The sequence below is a fragment of the Malurus melanocephalus genome, unplaced genomic scaffold (genome assembly GCF_030028575.1).
Source record: "Malurus melanocephalus ecotype Western Australia unplaced genomic scaffold, MMel_1.1 scaffold_244, whole genome shotgun sequence".
In the NCBI taxonomy this organism is placed as follows: Eukaryota; Metazoa; Chordata; class Aves; order Passeriformes; family Maluridae; genus Malurus; species Malurus melanocephalus.
In genome coordinates, this window is record NW_026623476.1 from 125,840 (window position 1) to 145,885 (window position 20,046).

Below are 20,046 nucleotides of genomic sequence, written 5' to 3' on the forward strand. Positions count from 1 at the left end.
TTATAAATCCTTAAAATTGAGTTTTTAATGGAAACATTAAAATAACCTTTATCTATTAGCGATAGGACTGCGCTGGGGTAATTTATCATCTTGTTTCTTGTTCCTGCAGCCACACTTTATTAGTTCCCCAGCTAACGAGGGGATATTTATCCTGGTCACTCATGGAGTGCTGCTGGGCAAACACCCAGGCCCTGCAGTGCTGTGGAAGCAGGAGATGCTGTGCATCCCACAGCCAACCCTGAGCTGCTGGGGTGAGCTGGATCGGCCCCAGCTGGGCCAGGGAGGGATTCCCTGGTTTAAATGGTGCCCAGATCTAGGTTTTATAGCAACCAGGAGTCTTTAACTGGTGATGCATTGGTTTGGAGGATGGCAAATGAAGAAGTTGGGTGTTTGAGGTCTGCTCACAGAGATTTTGATACTCCTTGTTTGAGAACAAAGGGAAAAAATGGATTTTTCCAATTCAAGGGAGCTGCAATACGAAGTGAGCTCTCAGGAATTCTGYCAGGTGTTAGCTGTGCATTGTTGTRGTGTCATTCATGTGCCTGTTCGTGTCCTCACGTGACCGTGCTGACTCCAAACCCACTTTTCCCCAGTGCAGCCCTGCCTGGCCATCGTGGGGATGTGGGTTTGGAGCAGGTCTGAGCCTTTCTCAGCTCCTGTGGGTGTGAYGCTTGGGGTGAGGGATGAAAGGGAGATATGGGCTCTCTTCTGATCCCAATCAAAATCATTGCTACATCTCCACATGCTTGGCCAGCCATGCCTGGTTTTATTCCTCTGATTAGTGATCTGAGAAAGCTTTGGTTGCATGCARTGGGCCCCATCCCTGGAGATGTTTGGATTTTGGTCCGAACTGGACGGTCACTGTTTGTGCTGAGCATGTGGCCTGGGCTGCTGCCACCTTGGAGATCCAGGAAACCCTGGAAAGTGGGACAGGAGATGCCAGCAGCAGGCTTGGTGGGCTGGCAAGCTGGGTCGAGCTGTCTGTGACGCGGAACAAGGGCAGTAATTCCCTTGGCAATTGCACTTTTTCTTGCAGAGCTCTAGACAGCTCTATTAATCTTTGCTAGGGAAATACCCACCCAGTTTGGCTGGGAGGCAGCCCAGATAATGAAAACTTTCATAAAGTAAGGAAAGAGCCTGACTTAGCCTGTGTATCCAGAGGCAGGGTCAGCTCAGAGAGCCTCTGCCCCAGGAGGGGGGCGAGACAGGTAATAAACCATCCCGCTCCCCCCGGCGCCTAAAGCCCACAATAAATCCCGGTGAATTCCTCCAGAGCAAAGCTGCTTTTTTATTATTATTATTGTTATTATTGTTATTATTATTTTTTGTGGAGGAAGCTGCCATGGAGCAGTGGGAGGGAGGTAAACACCAGATCTGCCCAGGCGGAATCTGTGCGTGGCAGGAGCAGCCGTGGGGAGGATGGGGCCGCTTCCATCGCCTGCCAAACCCGGCAGCACTCCCTCCTCCCCGGAGAGCCCTGCCTTACAGGGCACGGAAGAGAACCAGCCACTTCATTTCCTGCCCCTAACCCTGCTGGATCACCAAAAATCCTCCTTTTGGGGRTGTCGGCACCTTGCTTGTGATCCCCCGCAGGGCTGGGTGGTTGCTGGGTGTCCCGGCAGTGGGCTGATTGGAGGGAGGGGTGAACGGGGTTGTTCCCGTGGCATTGCTTCTTCAGGGGGCTCTTGTTGGCACCGTGGCTGCTGCTGCCAGGTGGGATCTTGCCCTGGCTCCAGGGAGGTGTGGGCAGCAGGCACACTCCTCCCACCCCCTCATTGCCAGGGCGTGTGCCCCGTGGGGATGGCTCTGTGAGATGTTCCTGACAAGTGATGGGGAAGGGAGAAAAGGCTGTGATCTGAAAAATAAAAGACAAACGAAAGGAACCTAAATGATAGGCTTAGAGAAAGTTTCTTGTAGTTTGGGTGGTTCATGAGATCTGGGTTTTGAGGGGTTCCCTGCAGGACCACCCCAAAAAGCATCATGCTGTGTGTTCATGCCTGGTTCAGGGACTCTGAGTACTAAAGATGTTTTTCCTCATGGAAAATACCGGAATCCTGTGGTTGGAGGTTCTGCCATTCTTGTGGGGAATCACTGCCTGKAACTGGGGTGATCCGAGGGACACAMGTGTGGGGACTGATGCAGGGGGCTGAGAGCTGGGCAGGGTGGGACCCATCCTTCCACCCTAASCAAACCCCCAAAAATCAGACTTACCCCCTCCTCCCCATGCCGAGATGGCCTCTGATCCTGGGCAAACCCCTCCTCTCACCCTCCACCCCTCTGTGCCCGCAGGGTCGCCGGGGCCTGGGCTCCATTTTTGTCTGGGCGTCGGGGAATGGCGGCAGAGAGGGCGATTACTGCTCCTGTGACGGCTACACCAACAGCATCTACACCATCTCCATCAGCAGCACCACCGAGAACGGCTACAAGCCCTGGTACCTGGAGGARTGTGCCTCCACCCTCGCCACCACCTACAGCAGCGGGGCCTTTTATGAGAGGAAAATTGTGAGTTTTACCCCAGCATCGAGCGGGGCAGCATCCCCGGGGTGTTTTCTGTGTGCCTGGCTCATCTGTAAGAGCCCTGAGCTCTGCACTGGGTTTTGCTCTGGTCATCAAGAGCTCAGGGATGTTGTGTTTTCCCTGGTAAATGGGTGAAAGGGCTGGAGGTTTGCAAAAGTACCCGTGTAAATATTTACCTGTTCCCCAAAGTACTTGCTCGCTGTATCTCATTTTGKTTTTTTTAAAAAGAGTGAATTTTGAGGATTTTTAGCCTGAGAGAGAAAAAAGAGTGAGGATGGAGGCATTTAACAGGGGGTGAAAGCCTCAAACTGGGAGCTGAGACTTTCTGGAGCCACGGAACTGCCTGAAAGTGTGTGCATGTGTGGATCAGTGCAGTTTTCCCTGCCACCCAGGCTATATTTGCCCTTTCCCAACAGTGGCTCTGGCCTGGTCACACCAAGGCTGATCATTACTGACATCCCTGTGCATCATCTGGACCTTGGGAAGTGAAATAGCACCAGCACAGCACCTTACCCAGGCTGGGGGGAATTTACCACCCAAATGAGGTTTTCTGACCAAAAACTGTGGTTGGTTTTTTTTTTTTATTTTCCAACAAGTAAATAATTTCCTTTTTGGTTTTCAGTAGTGATTTCTTTGGCCCCCCAAAAGATCAATTTCCAGCCAGAAAATGGAATGCAAGGGCCATTTTTGTGGCACTCCTGAAGTGTTTGTGTGGCTGAGGCCAGCCCCAGTCTAGTGCTAGTGGAGCATTGCTGAGMAAAAAATAAACCAGCTTCTACCCCAGAAATCACCAGGTTAACTCAAAACTTAGGGGCCTTTTAAAAATGAGGCAGAGCATCTCTTGGCCCAGCTCTTCTCTCCAAATTGTTGGTACACAAACATTGTTCTCTATCTTAGAACAAAAGAAGCTGGAAATGGCTTTTTCCCCCCCTGTGCAAATGGAAATTCTTGCCCAAGACCAGGAGCTGGAGGTTTTAAAGAAAGTGTTTAATATGGCCCAGCTCAACATGCACCCTTGGATGTGTGCCCACCCCAGCTCTGCCCTGCTGCTACCACTCCATCCTCCTTTTCCTCCAGCTGATCCACAGCCAAAAGGATTTTTCCCCCTTTCAAACAGATTTTGTATCTTTGAGCAAAGGAAAATAGAAGCACAGGGGTGTTTTCTCATGCACCAAATGTCCCTGCAGCCCAATTTTGGGGTGCTGTGCACCCTGATGGCATYGGAGTCGTGGCAGGGCTTGGATACCAGCGGGCTCAGCTCCTCTTTGGCAGCATCCCAAGCAAAKGTGGGGTGCTGGATGGGGTAATGCCCATGCTGGGAGCATTTTGGGTGTTGCAGCTCCTCTCTGCACAGGTCACCACGGATCTGAGGCACCGCTGCACCGACGGCCACACCGGCACCTCGGTGTCCGCCCCCATGGTCGCGGGCATCATCGCCTTGGCTYTGGAGGCAAAGTAAGTGTCACCTCACTGAGAGAAACCTTCCCACATTCAGCACCTGGGGAGCAAAATCACAGAGAAACAAGGTGGTTTTGTTTCCTCTGGAGGGATTAAAAAAGGGACAAAGTTATTTTAAATCACTCCTTTTTGGCAAGGTTTTATACAGTGGTGTTGTTTTGAGTYTGATCTTCCCACAGGTGTTTTATTGATCTAATTCTTCACTTGTTGCCATCTGGTGAAAAGTTTGGGGTTGGTGACATCAGTCAGGCTTTTCAGTAGGTGTATTGAAACCACTGACWGCCGGCTCCAATGGGAGTTTTATAAATACTTCCTGGGAAAAAAAAAATGTCAGAAAACATCTCAGACATGGGGAAATGTCAGCAGAAGTGATGGTTTTCAGCAAGTGTTGCATTTCTGGGGGAAAAGCACTACYTTTTCATAATGTCAAAAACTCCTAGAACCTGATTGTCAGTGACACACCCCTGGTTCAAAGGAGCTGCTCTTTTCCTCTTGTCCCCACCCTGGTCCCATCCTGGTTCTATCATGGTCCCCCAGCCCAGCAACAGCCCCTGGCCATCCCTGGGTTGCTTCATGGAGTGTCTTCTCATGAGCTTATTATTATTTTTATGGAGTGGAAATAAAATTAAGGCTGGGAATAAGAATAAGCCTCAGGGCAGCACTACACTCTCATCCAAGGATGGTGATTGCAGCTCCATTCCTCCTCCTCTGGTTTCATCCCAACACCCAGGTCGGGTGAGAGCATTTCCAGGGATGCCGTTTTCATTACAAATATATTAAAAGCTTTAGATGTAATTTTTGAATTGTTTAGCTGAGGCATAAACCGCAACATTAAGTACCAGAGCTTGGTGCTCAGGCATTCCATTATGACACGAGAGAATAAATTGAATTTTTTTCTTTAAGTGTTGCTCAAGAGCAATATAAATCCCAGCTCGAGATGCTGAAGAACTGATTATAAGTAAAGTGGGGGAAATTCTCCAGCAATATCCCTTAGCTGGGGTCATGAAGGGGCTCAGAAGCACAGAGCACTCAGTGTCCAGCACTCTGAGCACACAAACCTCACACAAACCCAGCCAGGGGGAGGTAGAAACAATTGGGGTTTAATTTTTCTGTTTAATGAACAATCCAGGTTTTATTTCCAGAACTTTTTTGCTGTTATTCCTGTAAAGGGAAGGTTTGCTCTGCATTGTGTATCAGTGAGTGCTGAGCTCACTATCCTGCCTCAGCATGTGCTTTGCCCCCTRTCTCCTACAAGAAAATGGGGAAAACCTTCCTGATTTGCTTCATTTCTGTCCTAGAGTGTGAGRGATTAGTTGCCTTATCCAGGAGTAAATCCTGCAATTCCATTGGGCATGTGGCATCCCTTCCTGGGGCACCCCTGGGTAGGGGCAGGGCTTCAGCATTTAAACCATCAATCCTTGCTTTTTTTCAAGCAGGAAAGAGGGTGGGATTTGTTTGATTTTTCACCCCAGTGGGGTACTGCTGCTGCTGGCAGGACTGGGAGCAGCAGAGCCAGCCCATGAGCCGTGTGTCATTGCAGCCCCCTGCTCACCTGGAGGGATGTCCAGCATCTGCTGGTCAAAACCTCSCGGCCGGGACACCTGCGAGCCCCAGACTGGAAAACCAACGGAGCGGGGCACAAAGGTGAGACAGCGTGGGGATGGAGGTGGCAGGGCGAGAACGGCCAAGCAAGGGACAGTAAAGGTCTCCCTGCTCATGGGGACAATTCACCGTGTGTGGCCACATCAGCTTCCTTGGGGTTCCTCCCCTCAGGCTGTTGAGTGGAGGGAGGAGAGGGCAGTGATTGATGGGGTGARATGCTTGGGACTTGTGCTTGGTGGAGGTTTGGAAAACCTGTTTGGTGGAGACTCTCCTGAACTGCAGTTTGCTGCTCCTTTCCTTACAACAGGTTTCCCATGGAGCTATTGTAGGTTTGGGGTGTAACTTGCACAGGGTGGTGTGCTCCATGTGATGAAGCACCTTATACCCCAGTGGGGTTAACTCCACACATTCCCTGATGGTTGGAGGATGCTGSAGAGAAATTCCTGAGCCCTGCTGGGAAGGCAGGGGTTTCTGAGTCTTCTCTCTTTCCAGTTAGCCATCTATATGGCTTTGGGCTGGTGGATGCTGACGCTGTTGTGGTGGAAGCCAAGAAGTGGAAGATGGTTCCTCCCCAGCAYGTCTGTGTGGGAAGCCTGGACAGGGTGCCCAAGTGAGTGTTGTGGGGTCTGTGCCCATGGCTCGGTGAAGTGCAGGTCCCATGGGGGCTCTCCAGGCCCAGCTTTGACAGTGAATGATTTGTTTTTCCCTTTTACAAGATTTCACTTCCCAGACAAGTGATCAGCAGGGAATTTTTGAGGGCTGACAGTGAGAAACCAAACCCASCTTGCCTGCTGGGTCCTATGTGAGGGGTGATGTGTTGGGCTCTCCACCCTCTTACATCAAACACTTGGTCTTGATGGAAGACACCAAAAACTGGTGATTTGTTGCAAAGATCCCCAAATTTCCCGTGTCTGAGTTCTCTTTGAATTTGGCTTCAGGTTCAAACTAGCTCAGGTTCACATCTCATCCTTGGTAGGTCAGTCCCTTCTAGATTAAAGAGTGGGATCAGGCATCTGACCAAGTGGACACTCCTCATTTACCARTGCCTGGCCGTAGAGTGAGAGAGCTGTTCATCAGAAAAGTCTCCCAGAGACTTGCATATGCAAAACAGGGATGGCTGCGGAGCCAAGTGTGTTCATGAAGCTATTTATCTGATATAGACACTAATTACAGCCCAAAGAGGAGCGCTGCACTCGTAATTATAATAAAGCAGCGCCCTTGCAGCCCATAAGGCATAGATCTTCGAAGCACTTCAAACTCATCTCGTTACCATCCAGCAACTCAGCAAATTCCCGTGCTAGGACGCTGGGARTTGTAGCGGCGGATAAGATAATCTTTGCAGGAGTTCAGATAGAGCAGGGCATGCATGCCTGGGAGCCAGGGCGCTCTGTCCCTGTCCCTGCACCGTGCCCTGTCCCCGCAGGTACATCCGAGCCGAGCACGTGCTCCGTGCCAGCACCCTGAGCAGCGGCTGCGCCGAGCAGCGCCAGCAGCACGTGCTGTACCTGGAGCACGTCGTGGTGCGCCTCAGCATCGCCCACCCGCGCCGCGGAGACCTCCAGATCAGCCTCATCTCGCCGGCCGGGACACGCTCACAGCTCCTGGCCAGGAGGTGAGAGCCGCCAGAGATGGGCATGGTGGGCTGGGCAGCGTCCTCCTTTAGGGGCTGCTGGGAGCTTCCTCGGGWTTTTGGGGAAGGTGGGGAGCTGCAGGAGAGCTTGGTGTGAGGATCTGTGTGTGCAAGGATCCCTAAAATCCTTAATGACCTATGTATTTTCTCCTATAAAATACAACATTCCAAGTCACATTTCTTGGTGGATGGCATTACCATTGCAGGGTGTTTGACCACTCCAATGAGGGCTTCAAGGGCTGGGAGTTCATGACYGTCCACTGCTGGGGGGAGCGGGCAGCGGGGGAGTGGACCCTGGAGATCCACGACACGCCATCCCAAGTGCGCAACCCCGCTGTGCAAGGTAAGGATATCCYGGTGCCCACCATTCCCTCTCACTCCTGAAACCCTTTGTCGCTTGCTTCACTTGGCTGTAAATTTTGCTCTGAGTTTTATGGTGTCTGTATTGCCCAAATTTTCAAAAATGGGAATGAAACGCCAGCTCTGAGTGCAGGGGGCTGCYGGTCTGGCTGAGCTGGAAGCTGGTTTGCTCGCAGCAGCAGTAAACTGGCTGCACCCGAGAGCCAGGTTTCCAAAATTAAACTGTAATGAGTCAAAATGAGGAAACCCAAGGGCTGTAATTGTTGTTTGTTTGTTTTGCTTCACTGCTGGGACATCTGGCATGTGGGCTGGTTGTGCAACGGCGCAAGGGGATGATGCCCCTCGGGCTGCAGACGGGTGGACATCCTCCCCGACTGCCACCGTGCCGTGGGGGGTGGCTGGGCTTAGCCTGACCCCCAGCGTGTCCCCAGCCCTGCTGTGTSYCCCCCTSTCCAGTTTGGCYGCTGGCTCCTGACCCCTTCCCAGCTCAGGAGCCGTGTGGGCAGGATCCAGCCCCGCTGGGAAGCGGCAGCCGCCTCGCTGGCTGGGGGCAGCGGGACATGAAGCATCYTGCCTGGGGCTGCCGTGTGTTGTGGGGGTGTTAAATCCACACAATCACTGATAGGAAGCCAGGAGTATATTAAAAATTTCTCCCACGCTACTTTCTGGCGGGAGGYGCACGTGGGGGTTCATTGCACGGAAAGTGTTTCTGTTTGCTGCCGAAATCTTTTGAACTCGGAGAGCAGCAGCAAAGCGCCCACAGAGGTGCTTTTCCCCCGCTATTTACAGTTTGTGGCGGATGTTTCTGAGCCCCTCAAAGGCATCAGGTCTTGGCAAAATGAAAAGAAAACGAGGGTGTAAAGTCACCCCCTCAAAAGCTCTGCRCTGGGTTTGGAGCAGAGAGGGCACAGCAAGAGGAAAAGAGGGAAGATACTCCCAGCTCGTAGCAGAAATGGGTATTAAATGTTGATTTAATATGGCTAAATTGGTTAGTTTAATATCAATTAAATACTATGGGTGTCCTGTTGCTGGTACCGCTGCAGCCCCGCATTGGCCCTGCGCAGCCTGGGCTTTCCTCAYGCAGGATATTTTGGATTCAAAGCAAATTCAATTCTTTTGGCAAAGGCACTTCCCCAGCTGATGCTGCTGGAGCTTGACCCCTYGCAGGCTCCACGCCGGCACTGCTGTGTGCAGCAGGTGTGTCCTCTCATGCCTTTGGGAGAGCCAAGGGATTTGGGTATTGGAAATTTTAAGCCCCTCCTGGAAACACAGGGATTAGGAGTTAAAGCCGAGCACRCTGCAGGCATGAAGTGACTCGCATTGATGGGGAATTGAAAGAAAAACAGCGTTGGAGAGAAGCAGCAGCATTTTTGGACTCTCTCCCCAAAGCCCTGTGGCTTGTGGAGGGTCTTGGTGTGGGTGTAAAGGCCTTGGGGAGTCTCACCAGGTGCACCACCCGTGTTTTGGGGGATGCCAAGCTCAGACCTCTGTTGTGTCAGGCAATGAGATGGSTGGAGCAACAGCAGCAAGAAATAATCCAGTGTGTGCCGGGTGGCTTTTGTCAGACAGAAATAATCCTCTATTGTGGAGCTTTTAAAATTACTGGTTCTCTCTAGTGTTGGACACAGAGCCTGTGGTGATGCTGCAGTTCCTCAGATGAGTTATGGAATTAAAAATCCCTTGTAAGTGCCTTAAACAGCTGCATTTGTGTGGGCTGGAAGCTCAGGGGCTCGTGAACATTTTGCTGTTTGCTTCTGCATTGCTGTGCCAGTGCTGACACCCYGATGGTCCAGCCCATCCTCCTCCTGCTTCCCCCAAACCTGGGTCCCCCAGAGATGGGTGAGACGGGGAGCGGGATGGGTGATGTTGTGATGTTGTGATGTTGTGCCTGCCCCACAGGGAAGCTGAAGGAGTGGAGCCTCATATTCTACGGGACAGGGGAGCACCCCTACACGGCGCTGAGCGGGTCCCAGTCCCGGGGAAGGTCACTGGAGGTGCCAACRTCAGAGATGGAGCCATCGAGAGCTGCCTTCCTGCACAGCCAGGTGGAGGGGCCAGAGGAGGAGGAGGAGTACACGGGTAAGCGCTGCCCGAGCCACGCTGTCCCCACTAGAGCAGCCAGGAAAATGAAAACCCTGATAAAAACCGGGGGAGCCACAAGGCCTGATCCTGCCTGGGGCCGGGGTGGGCTGGGAGGAGCAGCGCCTGTGGCCAGCACAGGGCAGCAGGAGGGTGAAATTAGAAGGTAGGAAAAGGCCCCGTCCCAGCACTCCCGCCACAAATTGGTGGTGCAGCTGTCTGAGGGGTAAAAAAAGCTCCTCTGCCCACCTTCCCTCCTCCAGCATGGCCAGGGGCGGGTGTTTCTGCTGCTCCCTGAGGAGCAGGTCCCTCTTTCAAAGCTGCTCCTGCACCAGTGTTCAGCCAGAGGACAGCCAGGTGGGATTTGTTTTGGAAATGATCTGCAGCCGAGATGAGCACCCGAAGCTCCATAGGATAGATAGGATAAAATTTAAAATAAAATAGATATAGGATATAGAACGAGATAGGTGAAGAGTGCAGGTATCCAGTGGACCATGGAGAGTGTGCTCAGGGCATCCTGGCAGTGGTGTCTGGAGGGTGCTCAGCTTCTCCCACACTGAGCTGGCCTCTCCCTCCTCAGGTYCGTGCCATCCCGAATGTGGTGACCAGGGCTGTGATGGCCCCAACGCTGACCAGTGTTTGAACTGCATCCACTACAGCCTGGGCAGCGTGAAAACTGGCAGGTGAGAGTGGTGGGGTGTCCCCATGGGGTCCCTGGGCAGCAGTAGCAGCACCTTTCCTCAGGTCTTACACCTCAGTGTGGGTGGTAGATGTTTGCACAGAGAAAGAAGGACATGAGAAAAATGGATGGAGGAGGAGGTGTGGGAATCCCTTTCCTGGATTAAGGTACAGTGGGGTGGGGAACATGGAGCTGGAGAGCCCTGGAGGACCTTGGCCATATAATCAYGTTGGGGAAGAAGCTTTAGCTTCACTGGCTGAGGCCACCCACGCTGAAAGGACAGCCAGCTGAGGTGCCAAATCACTTCAGGAGTTGGGGTTTCCACTCCTCAGTCTCTTGGGATGGCACAGGGAAACAACATACAGCTGGGACAAGAGACTCCCTGTCTGTGTCAGAGCCATGGCTTTCAAGACAGCCTAAATCTTAAGAATCAGAAGTAAACGAGCCCAGATTGCCGCCAAGGCTGAAGGACGTCCCAAACGCTGTGGGCAAGGGAAGGGCAGCAGGTGCCATTCCGGTGCTGGCACCAAAGCGCGGGCGCTCCCGGTTCCTTCCCCAGGATGTGTGTCAGCTCGTGCCCCGCTGGGTTTTTCGGTGACAGCGGCGCCCGGAGGTGCCGGCGCTGCCACAAGGGCTGCGAGCGCTGCGTGGGGAGGGGAGCGAGCCAGTGCACAGCCTGCAAGAGGAACCTCTACCACCACCCCGACACGGGCACCTGCCTGCTGCTGTGCCCGCCCGGCTTCTACGCCGAGGAACGTAAGGATGTTCATCATTTGCRAGTTGCAGCATGAGGACGGGCAGGGGCTGCTTCTATTTTAAGTGCTATGGGTGGAGAACACACCTTGATTTTTGTGTATTGGCTTTGAATTTCCCCCTTGACACACTTTGCATGGTGAAGGGAGGAGGGAAACCTCTGGGTGTTCAGAGGGTGGTGCAAAGCAGAGGTGCTCAACTCAGAGCTCTTAATTAGAAGACCGTAATTAATGATCCTGGCTGCTTGCGAAGCGTATTTCTTTTTAGCAAGCAGTGACAGATAAGGTCACCTGGAGTGGCAGGGATCTGCTGGGGAGGGATGTGCCTTTTCACCCTGGGGAGCTGGTGCTGGGGTGCAGTGGGGCTTTGCGGCTCCAACTGCTGCTTGCAAATCACTGTCCGGATTTTATTCTCCCTGCTTTGCTTTGTTTTTTGAAAGGTCAGAAACGCTGTCTGAAATGTCATCAAAGCTGTAAAAAATGTGTCGGCGAGGCAGACAAATGTACTGCATGCAAAGAGGGATTCAGGTAAAGCACCAACACGGGAGGAGTTTRTACTTGCAGCATTCATACCTGTGGTTTAAATTTGGGGAAGCCGATGGGAAATTAGWGAACGAGTTAAGTGAAAGACCAAAGATCCTGCTTCCATGCTGCTGCAGCTGTGGTGCAGTGTGCCGGAGGTCTGGGAATTTAAAGATGGTGATTAATGCCCCTTTCTTAGCTGAAAATAGTTACTTAAATTTTCCAGTTCTTGCCAGGTTGGTGGGTAAATTCTGTGTAGAGCCAGTAACAGGCTGAGCTGCTCCATGCAGGCTGAGAATCCCCCCTGCAAGTCCAGAAACCCTTCCCTCAGTTTCATCCATGCTGAAAATKTTATCTGATGTACCTGTTGAGTGGGGTTAGCACAGGACAGTGGTTTCCCAGCACTGTGGGTGCAGGCAGGGCAGCCCTGACGCTGTGAGGAGCAATGGGTGCCACTGCTGTTGACCCCACAGTGCCTGTGGGATGCAGAGCCCAGTGTCAGCASCAGGGAGAAGCTGTTTTCCATGCCCAGTTGCTGATGGAAGCACAATCCCACAGCAGTCTGCAGCGTTCAGGCACTGTGAGTGAGTCACAGCCACGGTGTAGCAGTGGGGCTCGCTCAGACAAAGAAATTCCCGCTGCCAAAAGATTATCTACTCCCTCGGAAAAGCACAAGTGGAGGCACTTGTCAGACATAATCCGCACGGCGCTTGTTTTTTATTGTCCAATATCCTTTTAAGCYGGGACTTCAAATCATCCCTGCCACGGCGAAGCAGCCCCGGCCCAGCCGCGGCRCTGAACCAATTTCCTTTTATTCCAGGGAGCCTCAATGGTGCAGAAGGTCTTTGGGAGAGCCTGGCTGGCTGCCCATGGGAAAAAAATAATTTTATTTCCTCCTGGATACTTAATTAAGGAACCCACAGCTGTCCCTTTGGTCCAGGCAGGGTTTTAATTTGTCCTAAAACGCTGCTTTCTGACCCCTCCTGCGCTGGGGGCTGAGGATGCTGTAGGACACTGGGGGATGTGGAGATGGGAATGGGCTGTGTTGAGTCCCCATATCCCATAGCTTTGGGTTCAAATGTTCTCTTTGCTTCCCTGGCAGCCTGGCAGGGGACAGCTGTGTGCCAGAGTGCCAGCCTGCCATGTACCTCAGCCGGGAGCCCCGGCGSTGTGAGACCTGCCCCGCCAGCACAGGTACGTCCTCGGTCCCACAGCATCCCATGCAAAACCCCAAAACCTTCGTGCATCAGGAGCCAGTCCCCGCTGTACCCACCCCGAGCTGAGGCACRGCGTGCCGGAGGGAAAGCAATCCCAACTCTCCAGCACGTCCCGTGAGGTATATGTTCATGCTGGAAAGGTTTTTAGGGGAGTTTTTACATTTTTATTAGAGCCATTTTTTATTTCTCGATCTCCCCGAAGCCAGGTGCTTTAGTTTAATAAGGTTGTGGGGGAGGCCGTAAAACCTTCTCGGAGTGATGGAAGGTGGCTTTGCAGTGGATAAAAATGTCAGGCAGCTGAGGTGTGTTATCCCATGTTATCCCATGTTATCCCGTGTTATCCTGTGTTATCCTGGTTGCCCCACAGTGCTAGTCTAGCTGCCCCCAAGTTGCTCAGCATTCCCTTTAAATCCTGCCTTTCTTGCTTCCTGCAAGTCCAGTTATTTTCCATTGTTAATGCCTGTGTCTGCCCTCAAAATCACCATAGATCTGGTGATAATATGATGTTCAGACAATCCAGGTTCAGTGGCATGRACCTCCTCTATCATACATGGGCAGTTGCCTCAGACTAAATCCAAAATATTTATTGATCTTGTTGGCAAGCCTGGAAGGGAATGGGCTCTTAATCCCTGAAGAAAATTATTTCCCTTCTAATTCTTATTCCAGTCAGTGTGAACATCCTCCACCACAATTATTTTTCCAGCCTTTTCTCGTCTCCTTTTCCTGCATAACCATTTCTCAAGCTTGGTGTGTGGAAGCCCTTTAATGATACCACCTCCATCATTGAGCTTTGCTGTCCAGCCACCACACACAGGCATCAGAGTGAGACCTTCTGCCTTCCCAGCTCCTCTCTGGAGCCCTTTCCTCCCCCAGTTCCTCCACAGCCCAGTTTAGCATCTCTTTTTTCCATCCTGGGGAAACCTAAACTAGTGCATGCTTGGTCATGGTGGCTGATGGCACAGAGGGATTTTGATATGGCTCATTGAGCCCTGGTAGCCACTCCTGGCTCTGCAGCGGAACACACACTGGGTCCCAGACGGGTTTTTGGGATGGAAGCTGAGTTTTTTGGAGTGGGAGCCAAGCAGATGCACAGAATCCTGTGGCACCACAAGCATCTTGTTCATGAGTGAGACAGRGCCGAGCTGGTGCCCCGTGTCCCACGTGGGGCTGTGRCCACGCTTGCGCTGTCTCCAAAAGYRCCCAGAGGCCATTTTGCCCTTTTCCCTGTCCCCACAGGGCCGGGTGAGGAGGACTGCACCCCCTGCACCCCCGAGAGCCCTGCGCACCACTGGCACTGTGTCCCCGCGTGCCGGGAGGGTTTCTACCCCGCCGACAGCCACGGGCTGCCCAACAAAGTCTGCAAGAGGTACGGAACCACCAGAGCAAAGCCACGGGGAGTGCTGCCAGCCCTGATAAAATAGCGCTGGGAACAGCTCACAGCTCAAGGGAAATGAAAACAGGGATGAGGGAGCCAGGGCAGCTGCGGGGCTGGACCCCACACGTCCTGCCCTGTGGATCTGAGAGCAGCGGAGCCGCATGCTCCTCTCCTCTCCTCTGCCAGAGCCAGCCAAGCTGTCTTGGGGCTACGGTGAAAGGGGCTCAGCCCCGGCCCCGGGCTCTCTGGAGGAGGTGTGGGAGGAACAGTAATGTTTAGGTAAATATTCCAGCTTTCAATTAAACCTGCTGCGTTYGCCCCGTGGCCATGTTGGAGGAGTGTTCCCCGCTCCCGGCTCCAGCACAGGGTTGCGTGTGGGACACAGGGAAAGGCCAGGGGGCAACMATTTGCTCCCACTCTCTCCGGAGCTCTGCGCTTTAAGTGGGGAGTGGGAGTGSATTCAGCCTCATGAAAGCAAACACGAAAGGGAAGGATTAAAGGTGCCTTGGGAACACACACCACCATCCCTGCCTGCCTGGGGTTTCGCTTATCTGCACTGGCTCTCTGGCAGGGAGGAACATGGGACTAGCATCCCTTCCCAGGGATTTCAGGCACAGGCTCCACAAGCCACTGTCCCCAGGCAGCAGGCACAGTGCTGGGCTCTTTGCTCTGAGCAAATGGGTGGAAGCAGCACAGGGTCCCTTTGCAGCCTTTTTTCTAGCTGGGATGGGCAGGAGGAGAGGTGCAAGTCCCACTGAATCTTCCCAGCAGGCAAGAACTTTTGGGATGTCACTGGCTGTCACCAGGCRTAGAACTGGCACCGCTAAGCCTGTTTTCCCAGGGCTTCAATAACTTTTTAAGCTTCAGATTTGGCATTTTTCACATCTCTGGTTTGGTCAGGCTGTCACAGTGCCAGCAGATGTTTTTTGGCTGCTTGCCCATTTTGGGTGGCCTGAGCAGGGTGTTGGTGCTGGCTCAGGCCACAGCAGGGTCTCTGTCCCCAGGTGTGATGACCATTGCTCAGCCTGTGAGGGCTCCAGTGGAAACTGCCTCAGGTGTAAGGAAGGTTACAGCCTCCTTGGTGGCTCCTGTGTGACAAATGAAACCTGTACCAATGGTAAGTGGCAGAACTGCTGGCACAGTAGTGCTTCCCTGGTAGCAAATATGAGGAATTTGGGGGATTCCCTTCACCCTATAAAACTAAAGGTGCTGGAGCTCCTGGGCTTGCTGGGGCATGGCTGCAGCAGGCTGGGCTCAGGCTGTGGGGGGCAGGTGGCTCACCTGGCATTGCTTCTGGATCTCAGCCTGTTGCTCAAACACATCCAAGCGTTTGTATTTYGTTATAGTTTAGTCTTGGGGCTAATTCTCCCACTCACTGCAAAGCTCCTTTATTCCTTCATTGAAACCATGTGAAAGATGCCCTTAAAAAGCGACTCCTTTTCAATTCTCTCTCCCCCAACACTGGCACAATTGCAGCGCCTGTTACGTGCAATGTTTGTTTATTTAAAATGTTAATCTGCTCTCATTTTCTCTTGTTCCTTGCCCYGGCCTCCCAGCTGACAAGACTTTCTGTGAGATGGTGAAATCAAACAAGCTCTGTGAAAAGAAGCTGTTTGTGCAGTTCTGCTGTCAGACGTGTCTTATGGCCGGGTAAAGTTCAGCGGCTGCATCCATCCAGGACTTCCACCGACTGCCAGCCCAGTTTTGCCAAATGTTTAGGACAAAAGTTTATTTTTTCAGCTTTGGGAGAGTTTACATGGTGCTGTCAAGCATTCGCTCGTAAGTTTGATAGCTTTAATATCACTGTCGGCGCGTTTCTATAGCAATATGTTAAGCAGAGATTGGATCGTACCCCGGGTGATCAAGGCCTGGAAGCAGCAGACAAGTGGTGATATTAACACTCTCAAACACTCCTGGTGAGCAGGGACCAATGCATGATCCGTGTACACACGCTTGGTTCTTCGCAGAAATCCTACTGATCCGCYCGCTCCGAGCGGCCGGCGGGAGCCCTCGCCGCAAGGGACACAGGACTTCACACACCTGCGAGGAAAGAGCCCTTTCTGGCTCCATTTCTGGTACCTTTTCCACCAGGTGATGGCTGAGCTAGAGCTGCATTGCCAGCGCCGTGCTCTGTACAGAGGTAAAACGATGAACCGGAGTCCCGCAGCCCACTCCGGCGCTCCTGTTCGGATTCGGTCAGGCACTGCTTCCCTCTGGCCGTGGCAATAACTGGAGGTTTGAGGACCAAAGCCAGAGCTGCCCCACGAGGCTCTGCAGGTGTGTCAGCCCAGCAGGGCTTTGCCTTTTACCCTGCAGGTAACTGCAGCCAGGCAAAACCCCTGTGCCTACAAGGAGTCGTAGGGGTTTGGGGAGGGGGTTGTCTGCACGGACCAGCCTTACCATGAAATGTATTTCCCTCCTGGAACTGCTTGTACRTTGCTGATTAATTCAGTTTTGGACAAGCTAAATCCTTGCTCTAAATGAGATGTTGTCCCAATTAATCTCTCCTGGCATTTTGCGTTAYGGTCCTTCCCCTGTTTCGCTGGGTACACCCCTCTCCCTCTCACAAAATCCTCCTGTTCATGGCAGTGATTTTTCTTGGGCATCTATTTCCCAAATGAGGCATTCCAGGGATCCAACCAGGAAACTTAATTCTACAAAACCCATCCCCGAAACAAACCTTTTAATGCTCTCTCTTAATAGTAAGTCATGTGGTGTTTATATAATTGTGTTTAAAATATCCTTGGCTATGTTGTTTTACAGATTTTTTTAAAAAAATAACTTATACAATCCTTGTTTTTTTCTCTGTGGACTATTTTTTATATGGGAGTGGGGTATCTTTTTGTGTCTTATTCCTTCTCCTCTCTGACCCTGCAAAGCCACTCTTTGCACCAGACATATGTAAACACTCTTTCCTACGCTGCATGTTCTGATTTTCATTGTTAATAGTTTTAATGAGTTAAACCTTTTGCCAGTGAAATTCCCAGTACGAATTGTCACCAGTTCCACACGGAGCTGGGATTAATCCCTGCTTGGTTTCGGCTGCAASGACACCTTGCCCTGCCTGGGCTTGCCCACGAGAGCTCACCCCAGCCAGGTGAGGAGGGGAAAGCCACACCGACTCCAGCCCTCAGCTGCCTGGACCAAATCCAAGGAAAGATGGAGCTTTGGTGAACTGATCTTTAAGTTAATAAACTATTGATCTCCCCTGACAAATGAATTTGTGCTTTTTCCAAATCCATGCAGCTGCCACCCTGACTGGAGGCACCACACTGCCTTGTTTTGCTGCTTAGAGCAGCTCTGCTGGCTGGAGCTCCTGATCAGCCCAGAGCACCCGTGGGAGAAAGGCTCAAGAACAGATGAGCTGCATCTGCAAAAACTTCACTAYTGTTGTCATAAAGGCCTTTCACATTCGGAGGAAACTCAAATCCTGAATGCCTGACCTGTGCCAGGCTGGGCTGGTGCACTCAGGGCTGTCTGTCTGGGGTTTGGGGCTGTGCTTGGGCAGGGCTGGGTGTATTCTCCAGAGTGAGGGACCCTGGATGAGCTGGCAGAAGGGCTCACTCCCCTTTCCTACTCCTACAAGGATTATCTTCAGCCCTGCAATGCCTCACTGCAGCTCCCAGCAGCTGGGAACCACAGGACCRCTGTTCCCTGTTGGCTCTTGGGGAAGAGAGGAGTTGCTGGTGTGGCTGGGGAACAGAGGGGGTTGTGGAGCCCTTTGTTTGTCGTGTTGGTTTTGCAACAACCATGGGCCAAGTGCCCAGGGTAGTGGCTGGGTATCTGGACCTTTTTAAGTGTGGAAAAAAATAAAGAATGGAGCCCTCCCATGAGGGAAGATGCTTTCTCAGAGATGTGCTGCTGTGGGCTCCTGCATTTGTAGGTCTCCACATTCATCAGATGATAAATGTGAATTAAATCACATACAGTGACTCCTTCTCTTGCTAACAGTATTCCCCTTTCAGTCTCAGGCCAAACCAGARGTCAGAACTGGGCTGACACACTCCWGGTTTCGGTGCCTTTGGTTGAAAAATACCAAACTTAATTTCTCCTGCTGCATTAGTAAAAAACAGGAGCTGTGGATCAAGAATACTGTGTCAGCCTTCCAGTTCTCTGGCTCACAATAGCCTGCCTCTAAAGCTGCTGCCTGATATATTTAGATATAGTGAAATGCTACAAAAAAAGGAAAATGCTTACTCTTACATCTTGACATAACTTAAAATACACMCTGGGAAAAGCAATGCAATTTAAGATGACCAGTCCCCAGCAGTCCCAGCTCTATCCTGCTTTCTGCTGCCTTCCAGCCTGCCAGGGAAAGAAAAACAAATTCTGCACATTGAATTYATGCAACAACATCAGCTTCCAGCGTTTCCCTCAGAAATCATTCTTGTAAAGTAATAAAATTCAGATTATTTCTCCAAGCTGTTGCAATACTTGCTCGGAGCTATTAAAGTCTGACTCTGGTATGCTCAGAGGATCAAAGTGGCTGTGTCTTCAAGATAAATGCATATTTAGGCAATTTATTAAAGCTCATTTCTCTGTTGTCTCTTGGCACCAAAGCCAAATCTATAATAGCTGTTTTCTGGAAAATCTTAGCGCAGCCTGGCTCCTCGTTTGCAGTTTGGCCGTGGGGTTGCAGCCACGGCCATCTGCCATTGTGCAGTTGGCAGGTGGGGAACACAGATCTTAAAAATCATTGCTTTGAGTTTCCATTGCAAAGAAAGGGCTGTGGAGAGCTTGTGTGCAGCGTCTGAGACCCAGAATCCGTCTGCTCGCAATTACAATTCCATTGTGGCGGTGGAGCTGAGGCAAACAGATGCATTGTGCTAAGGGAGACAGGTCCACGGTTTATTTGGCCTTGTCAGAGGCAGGACCTGCTTTCCAGGAGGCTGAAAGGAGTCTCCTTTTAACAACTGCCTGAAATGACTAAAGTCTCTGTTGTCTTTAGCACTGCGTGATGCCTGAGTCACGTACAACAGCGCTGCTCATTCTTGGGWTTTTCCTTATGACAGCTCCCTCTTGTTCTTGCTCCCTCCTATGTTATAAAACAAATGCAGCTGTTATAAAAACCTGACTCTGTGCTTTCCCACACGGCTTTGGTGAGGGAGTTTGCACAGCAGGGAGCACAGGAGCTGCCTGAGSCCAGCTGACCCCTCCAAGGGCCAGCTCTGATGCTGCAGTCCCGGGGACTGAGCCAGGCGTCACGCCCGGGGTGATGCCCTTRGAAAATCCCAAAAGAAAAGCATGAGCCATCCCTGTGCAGTGCCAAGCGTGGCTGCAGCGTTTGGGCTATTATCACATCCTCTGGGTTCACAGAAATGTCATGGCTCGTGAAAAATATCCTTCCCTCGATAGCAGCGGAGACAGAAATCTCTCGCTCTGCAGGCCTTGAAGGCTGGGGAAGGGTTTTCCCTGAAGCCATGGCTTGGTGACATTCAGCGGATTTTGGRGTCTGGGGGTGGTCAGCTGCTTCCCTTTGCATGTCCCCCTGAGTCCAGTGGCCTTCACTGTGGTTCACCCTGCAGCTGAGCCCTTGCCAGGGATGTTGGGCAGTTCCCCATTCTCAGACCCCATGAGCTGGGAGGGGAGTTCCTGGCCAGACACAGCAGCCAGAGCCACCTCCGCTCCCCCAGTGCCACTCCCAGCTCTTCCTCGCTGCTCCCCAAATTCCTAAAGCCGGCTAGGGGGATGGAGTGACATTTGCAAGCTCCTTTTATGTCACAGATAAAGGGTGAGTRTCGAGCCACAGCCTGCTCCTTTAGGGCACTGCTGATTGCAAAGATAAGGTGTCTGCTGAGTTTGTGATCCATAGATCCATGGGAAGGGGGGGAATGCCCGGGTATGGGGTGTTGGGG

The 20,046-nt window shown here is 52.0% G+C and overlaps 1 protein-coding gene across 2 annotated transcripts in view; it reads left to right on the forward strand.

The window, feature by feature from the left end:
* PCSK6 (proprotein convertase subtilisin/kexin type 6) overlaps window positions 1-17,407 on the forward strand; it is a 33,737-nt gene extending 16,330 nt beyond the window's left edge. For both annotated transcript variants that reach the window (XM_057375306.1, XM_057375305.1), the window contains 14 exons: window positions 2,290-2,502; window positions 3,872-3,972; window positions 5,516-5,619; window positions 6,070-6,187; window positions 7,001-7,189; window positions 7,414-7,550; window positions 9,467-9,646; window positions 10,227-10,329; window positions 10,885-11,081; window positions 11,518-11,605; window positions 12,702-12,793; window positions 14,053-14,182; window positions 15,196-15,308; window positions 15,748-17,407. In XM_057375306.1, the coding sequence (XP_057231289.1) occupies window positions 2,290-2,502; window positions 3,872-3,972; window positions 5,516-5,619; window positions 6,070-6,187; window positions 7,001-7,189; window positions 7,414-7,550; window positions 9,467-9,646; window positions 10,227-10,329; window positions 10,885-11,081; window positions 11,518-11,605; window positions 12,702-12,793; window positions 14,053-14,182; window positions 15,196-15,308; window positions 15,748-15,845 (1,863 nt within the window). In that variant the 3' untranslated portion in view covers window positions 15,846-17,407. The remainder of the gene's footprint in view (window positions 1-2,289; window positions 2,503-3,871; window positions 3,973-5,515; window positions 5,620-6,069; window positions 6,188-7,000; window positions 7,190-7,413; window positions 7,551-9,466; window positions 9,647-10,226; window positions 10,330-10,884; window positions 11,082-11,517; window positions 11,606-12,701; window positions 12,794-14,052; window positions 14,183-15,195; window positions 15,309-15,747) is intronic.
* The last annotated feature ends 2,639 nt before the right edge of the window (window positions 17,408-20,046 follow it).